We start from the raw sequence: 23,758 nt of genomic DNA, 5'->3' as shown, positions 1-23,758 counted from the left end.
CAGTCTTAATGCTAAATTATAAATTAAATGCAGAAGAATTCTCATTAAAGCTATAAAATCACTTTTGATTTCTTCTTTTATTTTGTTCTTTGATTAACATTAGTGACAGGAGTCACAGCAGCACGTTTAAGAACGTGGCCCCTTTAAGAGCTGTCTCAGTACGCAGATCTGACCGTCACCGCACTCCCATTTTCACAACTCTTTGCATTCATTTAAGATTTTATTTTACACTTTGAAGTCTGTGCTTAAGAAAATGCTAGACAAAACGGGCTTTCTGACTTAATCTTGTGTGGTTTTATCCATTCAAGCACGAAAGAGAACTTAACACGGATGCGCTGTCTGACAGAGATTCACCGACGCAGCCATTACTGTACACACCAGACTGGACCTCTCGTTGCATTTTGCCGCGTCCCACAGTTTAGAAGCGGTCTATCTCCATTGAACGCCTCAAAGCAACTGTTTCAAATCGCGCTTAAGTGGTTTAAAAGCCTGTACACGAATAAGAGCGTGATTACATAATGTAACGCTAGACAAAGGATGTCAAAACAAACGGATGCTGCGTTAATTGCGATAAATATTTTCTCACGCGTTAATTTGAAAAAATTAATCACATGCGTTAACGCGTTAACGTTGACAGCCCTAGAATATTCGCAAATTTCCAATCTATTTTACATACAGTATATTACTTCTGTACAACTGTCTATTTACAGTTGTATTTTATTTATATTTTTATATATTTTGTACTCTGTTTTATTATTATGTGTCTGCTGATGCATTTGGATGTCTGCACTGGAAGCTTAAAAAAAATACTGAAAACAAATAACTAAAATATATATACAACCAATCGCAATTGGTTTGTAAAACCACTGAGTTGCATTTACACCATTCTAACCAGCGGATGTCACCAGCGTGCGGTGTCCTGGCTGCACTGCGCATGTGCACGTTAAGTAATAATTTTGACTTTTTATCTCATAATTTTGACTTTTTATCTCATAATTTTGACTTTTTATCTCATAATTTTGACTTTTTATCTCATAATTATTTTTAGAGCCTGATTTTTTTTATCACGTGGCGGAAACGGGCTTCCATACATATCAGATCTGCTTCAATTTGTTTATGAACTATATCATGTTTTCATCAATAGATCATTTAAAGCATGTTGTGCTTTATTATATATAAGGATAGCTGTTGTCGTACGTAATTAAACATTAATTCGTGATAAAATAAACGAATGTGTGTTTTCCCCATGTTAAAAATTTGCTGTTTGACACAGATTACCTTTCGGTTGGTCAAGGATTGAGAGGTTTGGGAACCCCCTGCTAATAAGGACAAACATTCAAGTATACAGGGAAACAGATGGAAAAATAATATCTTTTAAAAAATCTTATTTTCACTTATTACTACGGGTATTGCCAGATAAGCTACAAATATATAATGAACTTTCTAAATTTTGTTTTGAACTCACGAAACTACAAAATTGTGACTTTTTCCATTTATTGGAGTTTTCTATCAAGTATCAAAATGTAATTAATCTTGCAACAGATGATAGCAACCGCATGTCGAGAACAATAAGGACGAATATATAGCACCAAAGTGCAATTAAGCGCAAAATGTTTGGTACATGTATGACTTGAAGAGCCATTTTCAAATATTTTCATCATTTTCTTAAAAATAAATACCTTTACAATCTGATATGTGATAGGTAAAAAGTTCAGCAAACAGTAGTCCCGAACCCACGATGACATGAAGTAGGTAACACATGCTTTACGCTCTACGCCACTGGACCAGTCGATTTTCGTGTGACTTTCTTACATTTTGTCTATTCCAATCTGAAACTGATGGGCGGAGTTAGTATAAATAGCCTCTGCTTACAAAGCGGGCTACTTGCACGGTAAATAGACACTCCGAATTTTTTATTTCTTCCAATAAGTGGTGGGGACAAAATAGACTTTGGCAAAAAGTGGTGGGGACATGTCCCACCAATCCACCCGCAAATTACGCCTATGATAAATTATGTAGTAGTATTGAACAACAGAACATTCCTGTAAATTGACAACAAAGGCTAAAGATTTACAGAAAAAAAAACTACAGTTCCATGGGCTCAGCTGTTGAAGATGATTCATAATTTTGAAAGCTGGCATTCTGATCTGAGCAGGTGGGCTCACCTGAGGAGTAGGAGGGCGGGGTAGCAGGAGGGTTCCACCCTCCATTGGAATCTTCAGGTTCAGAATAATCAAAACTGGGTCTGGATGCTGGCATCCGTTTCGGGCGGGGCTGTGACTGGGCCTGGTTTACTCTGCAGAACACAAAGACACTTGAACCAAACAACACACAGACTGACAATAAAGCATCTGGTAAGGATAGAAGGAGGCACCTCTCTCTCATTTTCTCGGCCAGATCCTGCAGGACCTCCATCGACTGTTTGTGAAACTGCAGCTGAGATTCGACCAGAGCCGCCAGCTGACTCACCTGCTCCACCTACACAATACACAGTATGGAAAACAATGTATAAGACATTCCATTTTGTGTGGCGTAATGGTTAGATGTCAACTGATATGATGTGAAAAATGTGAATTATTTTTCAACATAACATGCTTCAGGACACATCATATGGAGATATCTTAAAATAATCTCATTAAAGAGAATACCAAAGATCTCCTCATTTGTGTATGCACGTTGACCAGCATGCATTTAAAGACGACACTATGTTTTGTGAACCGGCGCAACCAAAAGTCCAGAGATTATTTTTGTTTTCATTCCCAGCATTCCTTATCACAAGCATCCCAGCATGTTTAACTTAAGACTGCAGTAAGATGCCTTGGGGGAACAGTCTAAGTCAGTGGTCACCAACCCTGTTCCTGGAGATCGACCGTCCTGCAGACTGCTCCAACCCTGCTTCAGCACACCTGTCTGTAATTATCAAGCAGACCGGAACACCTTGATTAGATAGTTCAGGTGTGTTTGATTGGGGTTAGAGCTGAAATCTTCAGGACGGTCGATCTCCAGGAGCAGGGTTGGTGACCACTGGTCTAAGTGAAGAGATGACTGAACATGTAAAGACTGCTTTACATCCAAAACATGATTGCAATGCATTTCATGAAACTCAATTTTGAACATTCCCATGCTGACCAGAAATGTGTTTTATTTAATCATTTCGAATATTATATATTTAAAGTAATAGTTCACCCAAAAATGAAAATCTGTCGTCATTTACTCACCCTCTTGTCATTTCAAACCTGTATGCTTTTCTTTCTTCTGCAGAACACAAAAGAAGATATTTTGAAAAATGTTGTTAACCGGCACCCATTGACTTACTACAATGGAAGTGAATGGGTGCCGCCGCTGTTCGTTTACCAACTTTCTTCAAAACATCTTTTGCGTTCTGCAGAAAAAACTAAATCATACTGGTTTGAAATGACAAGAGGGTGATTTTTTGGGTGAACTATCCCATTAATAATCTTATTCATTATAAAATGTATAGTACTAAATGTGCAGAATAATGTCTAGTTTTTATATGGCGAAAAAGTACCATGCTATTGCTACAGTACATGTCCAAATCACATGGCAATACCATGGTACTTTGTTCTAGAAGTGGTGATCTAAACCAAAAGTGGTAAGTGGTGACCAAAAACAGTTTAGTGTCAGTACAGCAAAATATCCTGATGTTTTCACAGCATGTGCTTTAATATTGATGAAACAGACCGATAAATGAATTACCTCATCTGTTGCTAAGTGATTACGTGGAAAAGAGCCAAAAGCAGAAGTGCTGACGCACTTATCAAAATTAAAATACTTAACAGCAATTAAGACAATAAGAGATAAAACAGCAACTCTGCCTGTGGGATCTTAAAATATGGGATGTAACAGGAGTCATCTCGCTGAGTCAAGCATCATTTTGACTGATAATCACACTTTGAGGATAAAGAACTGAACCTCAAACGCTTATTAGGAACAATTATATCTTTGGCCACATCATGTCCTGCTGAGATGTAGGCTACCATTACTTTCTTAGCCAATGACCTTATGACTTTTTGAATGACAGATGATCTGGCACTGGGGCTGACTATTAAAGATTTTATGTACCATCTCATGATATTTGATAAACTAAAAAGCATCGTCATATCGGCTATAGCAAGAAAAATTACGATATAACAAACAGTGAGTGAGTTGTTTAAGCTTGTTGCATTAAATATACAAACAAAATGAAATCTGATTATAAGAAATAAAGAAAACAAGAACAAAACAAAGATCTATTTAAGTTTAAATAAGTGAGAAAGAAGCAAATATTGACATTGGCCAACAGATGTTTGTTTAATTATTTTTATATCACATTTTGTGCATTTTTATTTTTAGTACTGTAGACAGATAAAGATAAATGATTTGCATTAACCACATGAGTAGTGTGACTGAGCATCACACGAACGAGCAACCAACCACTAAGGCTCACACGTTTTCATAGGGGTCGTTCCGTGTCAAATCAACCAAATTTTTTATATTTCCCTGCCTCAAATTTTTTATTTTTACAAAAGACCAACATCAGTAGTAGTAAATGCCACTGATGAATAGTAAATGTGTAATGCATTAATTTGTAGAGGAGGGTAAAAATGACAATTTTCACCAAAAATTTGATAACACTACTGATGTTGGTCTTGCTTCTGTAAAAATAATAAATAAAAACAAAAAACTGAGCCGGGGAGCTATGGTTGAGTTGACACGGAACGACCCATATTGTTTCTGTACTTCAATAAAATGTGTGGATTATTGAACTTTGTTTTGTACTCCGTTTGACTACGGCAACACAATACGATACCAATTTTTTTCCAAGGGACACATTGGTTACCTCTATACACTGGGCCTAAAAATAGTCTTTTTGTCTTTTGTATACTAATAACCACAATGATTGTTTCATTGTGACATTGTTTCAGACTGCAGTTTGTTTATGGCTTCAAAACACAACAGTTCCTCCTACCCCATCATTTACATTGCTGGTCTCGGCAGACTGGTTTTACTTCAACAAGCACTTATTTTTAGACACCCAATTGCTAAATTGCCAAGTTGCCTTACGTCAGTATCCAGAAGGTTCTGCATGCTGGTTTCTGCCACCTCTTTGGACTCATGGAATTTCTCTCCCGCTAGCCTGAGTTCCTCATCGGGAATCTTGCCTTGACGCTTCTTCTTGTAGTCGTAATCCAACCGACGGCCCTCCAGTTTCTTCAGTTGATGCTGAGGAACAACAATGAACCTTCTAAATGATGCCTGTGGCTGTCAAATAAACTATATAGATCACATAAAACAGAGTGTTTTTCTAAACACTATTTAGGGTGCAAATGTGATTGCAGTTTTCCACCTGTATGTCTTTCAGGTCTTTGTCAATTATCATTTGGAAAGGGTCAATAAAGTTCTGTTTGACATCAATGTCCAGAGAATCCTTAATTTCTGCCAGTCTCCTCATGGATTCTCCCATCTCACCCAAAGCACCACCTAAAGAAGAAGTGAAGAACACAACAATCCCATAAGAAAAACATGATGAAAGATGAATATCTATTCAATTTTTTTCTTGGTCTCTGCAAAAATAGCCTCGACGTGATTGCTGTTAAATTTACACATCACAAACTACATCACACCACTACACATACTATATGTTACCAAGATGGCGCCGCAGATGGCTGCCTCGGTGTGGAGCTCTCCAGTTGTTTTAGTGTTTTTGTTAGTTTGTCCTGTTTTATGTTTTTCCCATACAATCAGTTTCACAAGAGATGAACTGCTGAACATTCGGCAGTGCACACCATCTGATCTTTTACCGGTTTTTGATTATCCAGACTTTTTACTTTACATCGTAGTCGAAAGCGCTGTTAAAGCACTCCAGGACACGCAAGAGTGGGAAGCGAGCCGGCGCGCTAGTCAGGCTCAGAAAGCGCAGCTTTTTAAAACTGTGCTGCCTAGCATACATCTGGCGAATCTGCGCTCTCTGGCAAATAAAACGGACAAACGTCTACTCTGAATAAATAAGGATTTTTCAAAATCTGCAGTTTTGTGTCGCTGAATAACTTCATCCCGGACAGCGCGCTACATCTGCCTGGCTACCAGCTGTTCAGAGCAGACCGCGACGCAGAATCAACGGGGAAATCGCGCGGTGGTGGGGTATGTTTCTACATCAATGAAAAGTGGTGTACAGATACAACAGTGATGAAGAAGATGTGCTGTCTCGACCTAGAAGGACTCTACATTAACTGTAAGCTCTTCTACTCGCCGCGAGAGTTTTCCTCGTTCATTCTCGTGTGTGTTTACATTCCACCGCAAGCACACGTGAGCGTGGCGTTTCAACAGCTCGCCGATCACATCACGGACACTGAGCAACAACACACGGACTCTGTTATTATTATTCTTGGTGATCAGGCAAAACTTACACTCGAGCTGCCAAAATACAGACAACACATCACATGCCCTACCAGAGAAAAAAATATTTTGGACCATTGCTACACCACAATAAAGAATGCATATCGCTCTGTCCCTAGAGCAGCTTTAGGACTGTCTGATCACTGCCTGGTTCACCTTATCCCAGCCTACAGGCAGAAACTAAAATCTGCCAAACCTATGGTAAGGACTGTTAAAAGATGGAGACAGAGCGGGCCTTACAAGCATGTTTCGAGTGCACCGATTGGAGTGTTTTTGAAGCTGCTACCACCGATCTGTAAGATCATACATCAGATTCTGTGAGGATTTGTGCATTCCTACTAGGACTTCCTTAAAATACAATAATGATAAATATTGTAAAACAGCTTCTTCCCTCAGGCCATCTAACTGTTGAACAGTTAAATGTTTTGTACACACCGTGTAATTAATAACGTGTAATATTAATAAGTGCAATATTAATTATATCCTCCAGATAATACACTATCTATTTTTTTATATAACTTTTATTTCATTCTGCTGTATATAGCAAATACCTTGTACATACAATAGTCTATTCTTATTTTTTACTTGTACATATTTACATACACACATAGCTTTACTCTCTATATCTTTATCTTATGTTTATTGTATTGTTATTCTTATTTCTTATTTTTTATACCCATAGGCCCTTATTTAAATCATCTGTGTACAGTATTCTATTGTGTTATGGTCTCTGTGTACTGTTATTGCTGTTTCTGTGAACTGGATGCTCCTGTCACCAAAACAAATTCCTTGTATGTGCAAACATACTTGGCAATAAAGCTCTTTCTGATTCTGATATACTAGGGGTGGAAATCTTCTCACAATCTGATCGGTTTTCAATTTTGCGAGTCACGTTCTGATTCCAAAACTATTCTTGATTTTTGTATTAATTTTTCTGTTGTTTGAATACACGTACCTTATATTTTTACAAAAATGTGAGTTTTTGTTGTGTATAGTTACAGTCTCTGTGTGGCAGTATTGTCATCTTAAAAAGGATAAACACTGACAAAATGTATTACTTTACTACTTACCCTAATTTAATCCAGTTATTTTTATTAAGAACAAGCTCTACACAAATGGAAAAGCCATATGTGAAATAAACTATCCAAATAAAAGTCAAGAGGGGTGAGTGATTTTTTTCTCCCACCCCTACTATACAGGTGCTGGTCATATAATTAGAATATCATCAAAAAGTTGATTTATTTCACTAATTCCATTCAAAAAGTGAAACTTGTATATTATATTCATTCATTGAATTGTGAAGAGGAAGATGCGATATGCCAGACCCAACAATGCAGAAGAGCTGAAGGCCACTATCAGAGCAACCTGGGCTCTCATAACACCTGAGCAGTGCCACAGACTGATCGACTCCATGCCACGCCGCATTGCTGCAGTAATTCAGGCAAAAGGAGCCTCAACTAAGTATTGAGTGCTGTACATGCTCATACTTTTCAGTTGGCCAAGATTTCTAAAAATCCTTTCTTTGTATTGGTCTTAAGTAATATTCTAATTTTCTGAGATACTGAATTTGGGATTTTCATTAGTTGTCAGTTATAATCATCAAATTAAAAGAAATAAACATTTGAAATATATCAGTCTGTGTGTAATGAATGAATATAATATATAAGTTTCACTTTTTGAATGGAATTAGTGAAATAAATAAACTTTTTGATGATATTCTAATTATATGACCAGCACCTGTACATCCTGAACAATCTACAAACGTGTCTGTACATTGCCACAGTACAGCTTCAGATTTTAGATATTAGTTGAACTTGTAACTTGTGCCATGCATTTTGTATTTGTCAGCCTCCCTCTCACCAAAGTTGGTGTCCTCTCCTAGGTCTCGTCCGTACTTCAGCATACATTCTCCCAGAAGTCCCTCAGCCTGCGGGTACCCTGGGCTCTTCACCTGCCCACGCATCTTAGACATGCTGTTCACCATGGTCAGCCTCGCTCTAGATGCTACAGGTAACACACATTGATGTTACAGACAAATAAAACAGAACAATATTTTAGAGTCGGCACCATATTTTCCACATGAGAATTTTCGATGCAGATTGTGAGTTTTTGCTATTATCAGTCTTTCTTCCATCTTGGATTTTCTGAAAATCTCAACCCGTGACGTATTGACTACTCAACTTCACGTGATACGAATTGTAGGTCAGAGATGACTAAACCTGAACTTTTGGTCTGCCAAATTTGTACAGGTATGAATGGTAGTCAATGCAACAACGTCTAGTGTGACCACGTCATTACTCTGGTTTTATTGTCTCACAAGACCGTGTGTTTTACCTGGGTTGGGCTGAAGATATTCTGTGGTCTTACAGAGCACGTCTGCTATGGCTTTACTAGTGATGTCAGCTTTCTGTAAAGAACAAAGGTCAGAGAACAGGTGTGTGATTTGACATCACACTGTCAACACAGATGCTCATTACACACGGATCCACAGCTCTCACAAACAAAGATGTGGGGCAGGTCACCAGTCACACCTACTTACAATACAGCAAATCAGTAACCCAACTGCACCAGGCCAGTACTGAAACAAGTAAAATCACTGTTGTATTTAAAACACTCCATATAGTGAATGTGTTACCCTCTCGAGGTCTTTGAAGTCGTCATTTAGTTTCGTTCCTTCTGCTCCCCCAACTTTCTCACTCATCAACTGAAACACAAACATACAAAAGTATTTTAAGTAACATCCATCCATCCATTCTCAAAACCCTGATAAACATATTTTGCAGGGTTACAGGGGCCTATCCCTTCTTGGGCCACCGGCAGGGTGCACCCTGGGCAGATTACAAGGCATTGGAATAACATATTTACATAAATGATATCAACCTACAAGAAAACATCCATAATGTCAGCAGCAATAAAACCTAAAACACATTCTTGAAACATTCAAAGAGTTTGCATGATAAAGAATTATGACACTTCTTGTTTAGTATGTGAGGGGAAGAAAACAGCCACTAGTTCACAAATAATCTCAGGTCTTTAGCAAACTAATGACCTGCTTCATTTTTTAAGACTTTTTAATACTTTGTCACAAACTGAATCTTTGAGAACACAAATTTGTAGGAGTTGTGGCGCATCATCAATAATACATGATGTCTATACAGGTTCCAGTTGGACCTGCAACTTTTCATTCCATCTTCCTTTTCCCATTCAAAACATTTCTGTTATTAAAAGTCTACCTAAAAGAGCTACAACATCGAATATATATGTCAAGTCTAGCAACAAAAGAAAAATAATTTCATGTCAGACACTCATCAGAGACCCACTGAAAGAAATCAATTACTTGCTCTATCACTTTATTATCTTGAGTCTTTAAGAATGTCTATATACATACTTTTAATGAAGAAATTGTAAGAGTTATCCAAGCAGAAGACGGAAGACAAAATTATAACAGAGAGACTACACAGTATTTTTAAATAAAACGTTCACAAATTTGTCAGATTTTCAGATGGTCAAATATAGAAGATAAATCAGTCCGTTTGTGAGGCACACACCCAGTCTTCTGAAGGTTTGTATGACAGCTCTCTAACAGTGACTCAATTGTACAGTGCTAACTGCTAACAACCAAATGTGATATGAATAGAGGTGTGGACAGAGATACTGAACAAACATATCAATTATGTAAAATATAAGATATGATATATCTTGTGTCTGTTTTCGCTGCATATTATATTATTTCAGATTGTTGCTGAAATAATGAAATGATACTGCTACAATATTATACACCTGCACTGGCTTGCTGATGTAACCGCAGATAATACTGCACACATCTATACTGTTTTGCTGTATAAATCTGATATGGAACAGCAGCTACGCTAATTATTCTCTTTCCGCCCCCGCCTCGGGATGCCCATCCCAAGGTAGGGAGAGATTCCGCCAGGCCCAGAACGTCATATGCCCATCCCCAACTAGAGATTACTCCAGCTACATCTGAAAATCCTGTGCTATCATCCTGCGAGAGCCTGTGGATTGACTGACCATCCCAGCTCCATCTCAGACAATTCCATCCCCAACCAAGAGCAAAGACAGACTACTTGTCACATTAATGCTAAATTTACAATACTTGGTACTTAATGCTAAACTTACATCACATGACAGCAGTTTGAAGTTATAGCTGCACTCAGTGACTTTGATAGGAGGTTGCTGGGTGGGTGTTTGTTGGGAGTAGGGGGGGCTTGTTGGTTGTGGTTTGGGGGTTTTTATTTGTTGGGGCTGTGTTGGTCTGGTTTTGTGGTCGATGTCGGACAACAGAACAGAGGAATAAAGTTACATTATGCCATTACTATTTTTCCCTGGTTGTTCCTCTGTTGATCGCAGAATGGGACCGGGTTGGACCTGCACGGTTTCGGCGGGTGGGGCTTCCTGGGTCGCAGCCGGTTGGTTCTCCCTGTTATTCGTGGACGTTTGCTCGGTGGCTTTTGGTCGGGGTCACTGAGTGCAGCTATGACACGTCAGAGGAGATCTGGCCCTCCCGGCTGAGCCTGGTTTCTCAGTTTTTTTTCCTCCATTTATTCATCATTGGAGTTTGGGTTCCTCGCCACAGCAGGGCAGTGTTGGCTTGCTCACCGGGAGACTGCATTTATTTATTTATTTATTAGATATTATTTATTAGAATGATCTTGCTTGGTATATAAACACCATGCACTGTGCTGTGTTTTACCTTACTGTGTTTTTCTGTTTTTCTTATTTGCTCCTGTAAAGCTGCTTTGGAACAATGCACATTGTGAAAAGCGCTATATAAATAAATTGAATTGAAAAATTGAATTGAATTTCTATACTAGGGATGCACCGACATGCACATTTTGGCCGATAACTCTTTAACATTGGAAGCCGATAACCGATATATGGCCAATATACAGTATGTAAATATTAATATCTGAAACAAAAACTGCTTTTATTTGAAAACATTGACTGCAGAAAGTAAGGTAACCAAGAGTTCTCCTTTTCCTCCTGAAAATAATCTACCAAGCCTACTTTACACTAGTTAAGGATTCTTTAACCTTCAAACTTTTCTGGTATATTTTTTATTTAATAAACAAATTATAGATGTTCTTCCAGAGCAACCCAGAAAAATGTTCTTAATAGCCACAAGTCTAACAGGTCTCAAGGCAGAAAGCATTCAGACAGCAGTCGGCTTCAAACAAAATGCATTTATTCCGTTAATTTATTCATAAATACTGTATTTACATACATATTGCCTACATCAACAATGTTTTGCTAATAGCAGTAAGTGATTGATCACGACAGAAAGATAGTACTGTACTGTATTTTAACTAGGGTTTGGTACAGTAAGACATTTTCCGGTTCCATCTAAATTAAATACTATTATTTTGTAACTAGTTTACCTTAATTGAATAGTGTTGCTGACTGTAAGATAGTATGTAATGTTGAGTAATGCTAATCCATCAATCACATGTGCTTTAAAGTTGATGTTTTTACAATATCAATAACATCCAAATAGCAAGACACACAAAATTTTGCTTTTAAATGTTAACTGTCATACACATTACATGTATGTACACATTCCATAAAGTCTGTAATAATGCAGCCAGGAGAGGGTGAGATGCAGTGAGTGCTTTCTACATTTATAATATTTAAAATGCACGAAAAGAAGAATTTTACATCACTTTGTTTATCATTCTTGAAATGACCTGTACACTAAATAATCTAACCCTCATACGTACAGTGGCTTGCAAAAGTATTCAACCCCCTTCATTTTATTCACATTTTGTTATGCTGCTGCCTTATCTTAAACTACTTTAAATGATTTTTTTTACATTAATCTACACTCCATGCACAATAATGACAAAACAAAAAAAAGTTTTTTGACAGCTTTGCAAATTTATTAAAAATAAAAAACAAAAATAAGTACATTGCATAAGTATTCACACCCTTTTCTGGGACACTTGAAATTTTGCTCAGAAGCATTAGTTTTGCTTGTTAATGTTTATACACTTCGAGTGGAGTTAACCTGTGCCAAATTCAATTGAATAAGTATGATTTGGAGCGGCACATACCTCTCTATAAAGGGTGCAACAGCTGAAAATGCATATCAAAGTAAAAACCAAGACATGAGGTCAAAAGAACTGCCAGTAGAGCTTTGAGACAGGATTGTATCAAGGCACAGATCTGGGGAAGACTTCTGAAAAAAATCTGCTGTATTTAAGGTTCACAGAAGCATGTAGCCTCCATTTATCCTCAATGAAAGAGGTTTGGAACCACCAGATCTCTTACTTGAGCTGACCTCATGTCCAAACTGAGCTATCGATGGAGAAGGGTCTTGGTTAGAGCGGTGACCAAGAAGCTGATGATTACTCTGGTTGAGCTCCATGATCATATGTGACCCTGGACAACAAAACCAGTCTTATGGGTCAATTTTTCGAAATTGAGATTTTTACATAATCTGAAAGCTGAATAAATAAACTTTCTATAGATATATGAGTTGTTAGAATAGGACAATATCTGGCTGAGATACAACCGTTTAAAACTCAGGAATCTGAGAGCGCAAAAAAATCTAAATATTGAGGACATAATTTTGACCCACACAATGTATTTTTGTCTTTTACTAAAAATGTTCCTGTGCTACTTAAGACTAGTTTTGTGATCCAGGGTCACATATATGGAGATGGGAGAAACTTACAGAAGGACAAACATCACTGCAAACACTCCACCAATCTGGGCTTTATGGCTTAGTGGCCAGACTCAAGCCTTTGCTCAGTGAAGACACATGCAAACTTGAAATATGCAAAAACATACTTCAACGAATCTTTCAAACTGTCAGAAACAAGACATTCTGGTCTGATGAATCTCAGATTCATGCATCATGTCTGGAGAAAAACAAGCACTGTTCAACACCTGTACAATACCGTCTTAACAGTAAAGTGTAGTGGAAACAGCATCATGATGTGGGGGTGTTTTTCAGCTTTAGGGACTGTACACAAAATACGGAGATAATGATCATGAAAACCTAGCCCAGAACATTCAGAACCTCGGACAGGGCAGAAGGTTCATTCTCCAACATGACAATGATCCTAAGCACACAACTAAAACAATGCAAGAGTGGCTTATGGACAACTCTGTCTATGTCCTTGAGTGGCCCAGCTAGTGCTTGAACCCAACTGAACATTCTCTGTAGAAACCTGAAAATGTTTGTCTATTGATTATCTCCATCCAACCTGACAGAGTTTGAGAGGATCTGAGGAGAAGAATGACAGAAAATTGCCAAATGCAGATGTGTAAAGCTTTTCACATCATACCCAAAAAGATTTGAGTCTGTAAAGGCGCATTAACCTCCGAGTTAAGGGTGTGAATACTTATGCAATGTACTTATTTTTGTTTTTTATTTTTAATAATTTGCAAAGCTGTCAAAAATCAGTTTTTTGTTTGGTCTTTATTGTGCATGGAGTGCAGATTAATGTAAAAAAAATAATCATTTAAAGTAGTTTAAGATAAGGCAGCAGCATAACAAAATGTGAATATAATGAAGGGGGTTGAATACTTTTGCAAGCCACTGTACATAACAACAGAAGTCTATTTATTTTGTGGTCCATACAGGTTGTTCAGTATGTAAATGACAATATGAAACAAGTATAATGTAATTTAGTGGCGGCAGGAGCTGCGCGCTGCCAGTATGTGTACAGTCAAACAAAACAATGTACACAGTTAACAAAGACGCGAGTGCGCATACAAGAAAACGTTGTGTTTAGCATGACGTGGTGCAGTCGTGGAAACCGATGTGTTTGGCAGTTAAAGGCGCAATGCATCTGTGGAGTGCACGCACACTACAGTCACTGAAAACGATGTTTTCAGTGATTAAATAAGTGCCGCTGTGTTTCTGTTTGGTTTGTTACATCCTTTATGGGAAACGGTGGAGCAAGGCTGCTCACAGCGCACCAGAACCATTTTTGGAACCAAAACGTAAAAATTGCTCATGGTTCCGGTTCTTTTAAAAAAACAGACCTGGTTGAATAATATACCAGAATATGATTTATCGGCTATAATATATCGGCCTAAATCTTATTATCGGCCGATACGATAACATTAAAAATGACCATTTATCGTCCGATAGCAATATGGATGATAATTTATCGTGCATCAATTCCCTATACATCAATTCCCTATACAATTCCCATGGTTCTCCCATCTACTATACTAAACTTCTTGGTCACAATTTATACTTATAATGCAAACAAACTTTTCACTTTAAAGGTAAAGTTCACCCAAAAATAAAAATTCTGTCATCATTTAGTCACCCTCAAGTTGTTCCAAACCTGTATAAATATATTTGTTCTGATTAACAGAGCAGGATATTTAAAAAAGAATCTTAGAAATTGTCAGATCTGGGCCACCATTGACTACCATAGTAAGAAAAACTAGAAAGTAAAGTTTGAGTACAAACTTTATGTTGGCTTGACAAAGCCTGTCCTGAAGAGTTTGAAATAGTTTGAAAGGTTTTATTGATTAAAGTTATCGTAAAACTTTGTTCTCATTGTTCTGATGCAGAGATATACTGTAGGTCTGGCTAAACGGTTGCTAAGGTCATGTGTTTGGTTGCTATGGGCGTGGCCTGGTAGCTGGCAATTGATAATACTCCAAGCCATAAGTGAAACGAACCAAACCCCATTTCTCTAAGATGTTCTGATGCAGAGATATAGGTATTGCAAAACGGTTGCTAGGCTAGCCTGTTTGGTTGCTATGGGCGTGGCTTAGAATCTGCCAGTTGATGATACTCTAAGCTATGAGTGAAATGAACCAACCCCTGTGTCTCTACGATGTTCTGATGCAGAGATATAGGTTTTGCTAAACGGTTGCTAGGCTAACCTGTTTGGTTGCTATGGGCATGGCTTGGATATGAAAACTGATGATGCTCTAAGCTATGAGTGAAATGAACCAACTCCCGTGTCTCTACGATGTTCTAATGCATAGATATAGGTTTTGATAAACGGTTGCTAGGCTAACCTGTTTGGTTGCTATGGGCGTGGCTTGGTATATGCCAATTGATGATGCTCTAAGCTATGAGTGAAACTAACCAACTCCCGTGTCTCTATGATGTTCTGTCGCAGAATTATAAGTTTTGCTAAACGTTTGCTAGGCTAACCTGTTTGGTTGCTATGGGCATGGCTTAGCATCTGCCAATTGATAATGCTCCAAGCCACAAGTAAAACGAACCAACCTCCATGTCGCTATGATGTTCTGATGCAGAGATATAGGTTTTGCTAAACGGTTGCTAGGCTAACCTGTTTGGTTGCTATGGGCGTGGCTTAGCATCTGCCAATTGATAATGCTCCAAGCCACAAGTAAAACGAACCAACCCCCATGTCTCTACGATGTTCTAATGCATAGATATAGGTTTTGCTAAACGGTTGCTAGGTTAACATGTTTGGTTGCTATGGGCGTGGCTTGGCATCTGCACTTGATAATACTCTAAGCTATGAGAGAAACGAAACAGCACCCGAGTCTCTATGATGTTCTGATGCAGAGATATACATATTGCTAATCAGTTGCTAGGCTAACATGTTTGGTTGCTATGGGCGTGGCTTGGCATCTGCAATTGATAATACTCTAACCTATGAGTGAAACGAACCTACCCCTGTGTCTCTATGATGTTCTGATACAGAGATATAGGTGTAGCTAAATGGTTGCTAGGCTAACCTGTTTGGTTGCTATGGGCGTGGCTTGGCTTCTGCAATTGATAATACTCTAACCTATGAGTGAAACGAACCAACTCTCGTGTCTCTACGATGTTCTGATGCAGAGATATAGATTTTGCTAAACGGTTGCTAGGCTAACCTGTTTGGTTGCTATGGGCGTGGCTTAGTAGAAACCAATTGATGATGCTTCAAGTCCCAAGTGAAACAAACCAACCCCCATGTCTCTACGATTTTCTGATGTAGAGTTATAGGTCTTGTTAAATGGTTTTTAAGTTAACATGTTTTGTTGCTATGGGCGTGGCTTCGTAGCTTAATGAAGTTTCAGGGATACTGATTGGTTGACTGAGCCAAATAAGCCCACCCCCTTGTCTCTACGACATTGTGTTGCAAAGATATCCATCTGGACTTTTTATAATGGGAGTCTATGGGAGCGGTTGCTAGGTTGCTGTAAATGGTTGCTATGGGCGTGGCTTCATAGCTTAAGGAAGTTCCTGGGATATTGATTGGTTGCCTGAGTAAAATGAGCCCACCCCCTTGTCTCTAAGTGGTTGTACTGCGAAGTTATTCAACATGGGACAGTTATGACGCCTTATATGGGCATGTTTCCTGTCCCATTATAATTCAACGGGGAATTTTGGGGGGCTTTTACGCCCCAGGGGTACAACTTACACCCCATTGTGAGGTAAGTTCTTACAGAGCCTGCCAGCTTCTTCAAACATGGTAATTCGCAAGTTTCTACGACATCCTCGCTTTGAGTTATGAGCCGTCAAAGTTTGTCGCAATGTTAGGTGGTTTTGAGAGTCCGGTTTTCGAAAACCAGAACCCGGATCAGTTAGAAAAGATATAGCAACTCAAGTCAGACCAGACTGAAGGTTTGTGGAAAGTTTGGTGGATGTAGCTTGAAAGCTCTAGGAGGAGTAGCAGTCAGAAATTTGGGGGATCAGAAGAATAATAATAAGCTTAGATACAAGATCAGTATGTTGGCTCTGTCAAGCCAACATAATAACAATGGTAGTCAAAAGTGCCCAAAACTGTTTGCTTTCCAACATTCTTACAAAAGATCTAATTTTGTGTTCAACAGAACAAAGAAATGTATACAATATTTTTTTCTACTATGGTAGTCAATGGTGCCCCAGATCTGAAAATTGCTATCATTCTTCCAAATATCGTTCTGTTCAGCAGAACAAAGAAATTTATAGAGGTTTGGAACAACTTGAGGGTGACTAAATGATGACAGAATTTTCATTTTTGGGTGAACTGTCCCTTTAACGTTACCTTTTTGAACTAATCAGACATCAAAGCATTTAGGGCTGCAGCTATCGATTCTTTTACTAATCGAGTATTCTACAAATTTTTCCATCGATTAATCGGGTATTCGGATAATAAGTACTTTTTCTTTATTAAAAAGCAATACTAAATATACAAGAGAAAATAAGACAGGTCTCTTAAAATGAGTAAAACAACTAATTTGTTTCCTTTTTAGAACAATTAGTTTTTATTGCTGAAATAGCATACATTAATATCTGTGAAAACTAAACCCATTTAGTACATTCCATTGCCATATTAAATTCAAAATGCAATATAATACAAATATATAAATAAGAAACATGAATAAAAATGGAAATAATAATTTCAAACAATAGCCTATGACTTTTATTTTGGCAGGTTGTCAGAAGACGCTTATTTTTTAGTATGTCTGTTTCTTCACTCAAACAATAACATGTTTGTGAAATAAACTCTCAGCGCAACTCTGGAGGTGAAGTTTATGTCCTCATTCAGCGCAGACGCAGACAAATTCATGAGCATCACGCGTGTAGCATGTTAAACTGTGCAGTTCATTCACTCAAGACACGCAGACCAGACAGATGAAATGTGTTTTAACAGGATTCTGTGTCCACTAGTCCGCATCTAGTTTGATGGACTCAATGCAGCCGGAAAACAAGTTTCACTCGTAAAATAGACCAAAATATCAGTTCACCATTTCAATAAGCTATTTATAGGGCTGTGACGGTGGCAGTTTTTTACCACCGCGGTGGTAATAGACAAATCGACCACGGTGGTTGAGAAATATATATTATTTATATAAATAATATTTATATTATTATATTTGCGTGTAGCAACCACATGATGAGTGGACGAGAAATATAGACCTTATTTAAATACTTGAAATTGTTAAATAATTGAAATATGATATCTGAAATAAATGAGGATGAAACATCCGTCAATGTTTAACGCGCAAATCCATCAGTGAAACGGCACACTACAGCACATAAAACATTTAGATAAACATCAGTAAATAATGAAAACTTAAATGATATAAGAAAGCTAAATACTAAATAAAAAAGCTCTTGTTGCAGTAACTTCAGTCAGTGGCGTATTAACCCTTACAGTCCTTAACAATTCCATTTGAAACAAACTGTTTAAACCTACATTGGCTTTCCTATTCAGATTGCCATAAAAACTTTACTTTTTCCGACTCGTTGATGTGAAACTTACTTGTTGACATTGTCCAGATTAAAATGTGTACAGCTGCACTAAGTGCGCGTTCAGAAGATGTGCACAGGAGCGCAAATGAAGAGATGTCTCTCCGCAACCGCGGCAAAACCTGCGCGCGCTCCGACACTAAGCAAGCGGGTCACAGCCAGTTTTGATTTTACGTATCTGTTCATTTCACAACAAGATCCATTGCAGAAGCCGCAGAATAACCTGGGTTTTGCCGTGCAGGCCCGCGCTCGAACGCACCAATGGAAACGTATGCCAATAATTTCTGTTAATTTAAAATATTTTAAATAAAACCATCCACAACTGAAAGGCTACAACTAGCAATCGTTATCGCAACTCTCATATTTATTACACCTATATTTGTCAGAGCCCTGTAACATGAACAGAGTTTAGCGGGCTGTGCGTCAGTAATAACGGTCCGTGGGGAAACGCAGTCCTCCGTGTACTGTAGTTAAATGGATTAAACGAGGCTTCGAGGCAACAAAAATTGCCTCGATGATTTTTTGTATTCGAATAACTCGAGTTACTCGAGGAATCGTTTCAGCCCTAAAAGCATTACAACATAGAATATATTTGGTCTTCTAAATACAGTACAAGAAATGATAGCCAAAAGTAGCATTTAATGCGACACAGATAAAGTGCACATATTTTGAACTAAAAGAAGGTAACATCAGCCACAATATACTGAACAACTCTCTGTAGCATATACAAATGTGTTTAAAGGGCAACATGCTATGAATCATGATTCATACAGACCTGTTTGCATTACTATCTTTACCCTAAAGCAAGTGTAACCCGACTGTTACAAACAGAACAAAGGCAGAGTTGAAACACATTAGCATTACACAGTAGGAAATAGACAAAAGGCGCACATGGAAACTAACTTTGACGTTACTTCAAAGTCTACTGTGAGGTTGAAGCAAAAACGCTTCCCAGAAAAAAGATCGGGTCCACCTGTATACAAATTAAGGTGCGATAAAAGTGAGATGAAGAGATGAAAGAGATGAGAGAAAAAGATCCAGGACGGTACCGTCCAGGCCTAGGCTGGAAGAAAACCAGTTGTTAACGGGTTTCGTCTATTTGGTGGGCGTGTATAGCAAGTGAATAGGAATCCAGTCGGATGACTAAACTCAAATGAATTCCTTACACACCTGTAATGAATCCCTTTGGGTGTGCACACACACACAGTTGTACTTTTGCTGGTAAAATCAAAACAGGATTAAAAAAAAAATTCGCTCCCTCTCTCAATCACTAGATATAACTTCTGGTGCACAATTTAGATTACTCACAGACACTGACAAATGTATGTTTTTTCAGTGCCAAGGTTGAGATAAATGTCAACCCCAAGCCCCTGTGATCTCACCAAGCAACCAGCAAAGCAAATAATTTGCTTAGGGATGATACAGTAACATCTGAATTATGACTGTCTGTTTTGGGTGCCATCAGTGTGTGTTCAATTCAGTCCAAGGGGATAACTTTCTTTTCCAAGAAAAAAGCTAAATGTACAGTATTCCCAAAAAACAAGTTTATTAGACAAAATGAGCCCACTTAAGATGAACAGTATTTTCAGAGGCTGACATTAAGAAGTACTGTATAAGGACAGAGATGAAACAAAATAAAAATTTAAAGGGGTTATATGGCGCGAATACGTGTTTTTCTGTGTCTTTGGTGTGTTATAAGTTGCCCATGCATACGTATTAGACACATAAAATTGCAACAATTTAAGTGTCGGAACAAAAGATGCATTCTATCTAAAAGCCATTGCTCACCCAGACCTGCCTGAAACGCCTCATGTAACCACACCCCCACAAATCTATGTCAGTTCCGCCCAAATGTATACGCAAGTAAGGTGGGCGTACCTGTCAGTACAATTGCTTTGGAACCTGATGTTCCAAATATTGTGAGATGCGTTACTTTTCCGTCACACGCTTGCAGTATTCGACCAATCACTATGCACTGGTTAACTGGCCAATCATAGAACACCTCGCTTTTCAGAGTGATGAGCTTTGTAAAAAATCTGCGCGTTTCAGAGAGGCGGGGCAAAGAGGAGATACAAAAATGCATGTGTCATGATCTTAAGGGCCGACTCAAGTCACGAAATTTCAATATACTTTATTGTTATCCGGTGCACATGCACAACTTAACAGCATGTCAGAAAAACTCTCACTCCCTCTTTACTCCCGCCCCCATTGCCTAGCAACCCTGGGTCCCCGTTAACAGCCAATCACAATACACTGATCACCACAGCACGGTATGTGGAAAATACAGCATTTTTGAACCTTAAATCCTGTATACACATCGCATTACATCTAAAACAAATGAAAATATTTGTTTTAGCCGTGTCATTTGACCCCTTTAAGCCTTAACTTTTTTAACTTATTTATTTGAAAAAAATCAGGATGCTCCATGTGTATATTTACCCTGGAGTATGGGATGTTAATGATTAATCAACGATCGATTAATTGTCGATAACAGTTTATTCTAAATAACTTAATGATGATCGAGTTCAAAGTAATGCACGTGCGTGCGGCTTATGCGCATAACACATACAGCAGACTCATGGAAAAACGCAATGGCTATCCACTTATTACATAACTTGGCTTCCGACACACCTTAGTTTTGCATTTTTCTTTTATAGAAATAAAAAGAAAGTTAATTTGAACAATGGACACAGCCGTGAGGCACGATGATTGACAGGTCAAGGCGGAGGAGAGCTTTTATTAATAAAAGTTTTATTTCTTCGTTTTAATATAAGTAGCGTTGTCCAGGGCTCTAGAGTGCGACTTTATTTCTCAATGGTGCGACTAAAAAAAATCTGAGGTCGCACCGGTGCGACCAGCCGTTCGAGGGAGAAAAAAAGTCTCCGCGACTCTGAAAGTCTCCCTGTGATTCAACAACAGACACACATTAGGCCCATATCATGCTCTAAACCAATCAGAGATGGTGAAGGGCAAACCCCCCTCTGATTGGCCGTGGTCCAGATTTTCCTGTACGTGTGTGTACCAGAGGTCGCGTTAACCGAAATTTCTCTTTTTTTACCAGTGACGGAACAATCTGAAGGCAGTCCGTCATTTTGACAGATTACAATGAGGGCAATTTGTAACTCCCAGTTTCCCTTCATTAGAGCGTGATATGCTCGCGAAGGGACGTGCGTGTTTTCACCCATCATTGTTACTGACTAGACATATGTGATGCGATCTGGGAAAACCAATCGGATGTCGCGCTGGGACACCTAACAAAGTAACACGAACATAACACGAAGAATGAAGGAGTATCAATGCACATTTCCCGCCAGTCCTGTGTAAACTACGGCATGCAAAGTTTTTTCATACAATGTTTTCGTGAGATGACAGAGCTCCCCGTCTGCAGCACCGGGAGTTATCCGATCGCAAAACATACAAGGGATGATCAAAAGTCCAGACACTATGCACATGATAAACAACGTAAAACTTGCTTCACTGCTTATTAGTTGTTGTCCATAATGTTTGTTAGTTTTCTTGTGTAGTGATAATGGCAGAGCTCTCGTTCTTTTGTGCCCGCACCATTTTCCTTACTTTCGTTTTATTCAAACGGTTTTGTACAGTATTTTTATAGATTTCAACACTAGGAAATGTTTTTTTATTAAATTGTTATTAGAGTAAGTCTTTTACCACTGTAAAGTGACTTTTACTTGTGATACTGGACTGTTGTGCTTTTATTTTTATCACTTAACTTTAAACCCGTTTTCCTCCAAATTCCGTTCCTGAAAATCATAGCGCTTCAGCCTACCTCAGCCATAACTTTTGTTACATACCCAAGGTATGAGCAAAATAAAAACTGATTGGAAAGGGCTTGAATATGGTATCAAAAACTGTAATATATAAATTTGCACCACGTTTTAGGTTTTCCTAACGAATCACATATGAACATAAACATTAAAACATTAAATATATAGATGAATATAAACAACAACGGCTTTATTGGGCATTCAGTTGTATTAAAATACAACAAGTTCCGAGACGCAAGTACAACGTGATGACGTCACGAACATACTAATTACCACCTAAAGCCACCTTGCACCATAGTGATGGGTAATAATAGATTATGACAGATTTTTACGAGCCTGTCAGTCAAAATGATGGACAATAAAAAAGTCTAGCGCAACCTCTGGTGTGTACGTGTGAAAATGCGTGTGCTGCAGTCAGACAGAGAGAGGTGAGTAGCCTAGCCCTGTCAGTTAAACGAGTGGATGTAGCCGCGGATGATGAGAGAAGATGAAAAGAACGATTGACAACTTTTTCGTGAATAATGTGAGAAGGCCTGATCCATACGAAAATCATAAGCAATGCTCTGACACAGAGCCATCAGCCTCCCACGTTATGTCAAGCCCTGGTCCATTTATCTTAAGATGTTTTAAGTTTCAGTTCAGTGAAGCACTTTAAGCACCAACCCTTTTTCAGTAACTTACCTTTCTTGTAGAATTGTGCTTCAAATAAAGAACTTTATGTTGACTCAACTCAACTCAACTCAACTCAACTTTATTTATATAGCGCTTTTTACAATTTTCATTGTTACAAACCAGCTGTACATAAGACATATTGACTATAAGCAAAACAATTAAAGTTGTACCTGCAAAAACAAGAAAAAGTTGAAAACACAGAAGACAGACATAACCACATACGGAAATGACGTCTGCATGACCTGCCTTCCGTTTCCATCACACACCTTCCGTTTTCACTATACTCTCTCACACATACATACATTCTTCTCTTACATACATATATTTTCTTCTTACATACATTTATAATTTTTAATACTAAATGTATACTTTGAATACGTTTACATAAGAGCAAAATGTATAAATGTGTGCGTAAAAATATATGAATATAAGAGAAAAACGTTAGAATGTGCGCGTTAAAATATGTGAGCACAAGAGGAAAAATGTATGTGTGTGGAAGGAGAATGTGAGTGTGTGTGAAAGGAGAATGTGAGTGTGAAAGGAGAAAAATGTATGTGTGCGAGAGGAAAAATGTATGTGTGCGAAAGGAGAATGTGAGTGTGTGTGAAAGGAGAATGTACGTGTGTGAGAGGAAAAATGTACGTGTGTGAGAGGGAAAATGTACGTGTGTGAAAGGAGAATGTGAGTGTGTGAAAGGAGAATGTGAGTGTGTGAGAGG

The 23,758-nt window shown here is 38.3% G+C and overlaps 1 protein-coding gene across 2 annotated transcripts in view; it reads right to left on the bottom strand.

Moving 5' to 3' along the window:
- The window catches only part of sh3gl1a (SH3-domain GRB2-like 1a), a 43,369-nt gene that overhangs the window by 5,900 nt on the left and 13,711 nt on the right, over positions 1-23,758 (bottom strand). For both annotated transcript variants that reach the window (XM_057335172.1, XM_057335173.1), the window contains exons 2-8: positions 9,032-9,100; positions 8,731-8,803; positions 8,257-8,400; positions 5,348-5,481; positions 5,065-5,223; positions 2,375-2,478; positions 2,166-2,296 (exon numbers count right to left, since the gene is read on the bottom strand). In XM_057335172.1, coding sequence (XP_057191155.1) covers positions 2,166-2,296; positions 2,375-2,478; positions 5,065-5,223; positions 5,348-5,481; positions 8,257-8,400; positions 8,731-8,803; positions 9,032-9,100 — 814 coding nt within the window. The remainder of the gene's footprint in view (positions 1-2,165; positions 2,297-2,374; positions 2,479-5,064; positions 5,224-5,347; positions 5,482-8,256; positions 8,401-8,730; positions 8,804-9,031; positions 9,101-23,758) is intronic.

The sequence above is a fragment of the Triplophysa rosa genome, linkage group LG5, assembly GCF_024868665.1.
Source record: "Triplophysa rosa linkage group LG5, Trosa_1v2, whole genome shotgun sequence".
NCBI classification, from domain to species: Eukaryota; Metazoa; Chordata; class Actinopteri; order Cypriniformes; family Nemacheilidae; genus Triplophysa; species Triplophysa rosa.
The sequence above is the reverse complement of the archived record's forward strand: the minus strand, read 5'-3'. Positions and strand labels throughout refer to the sequence as shown.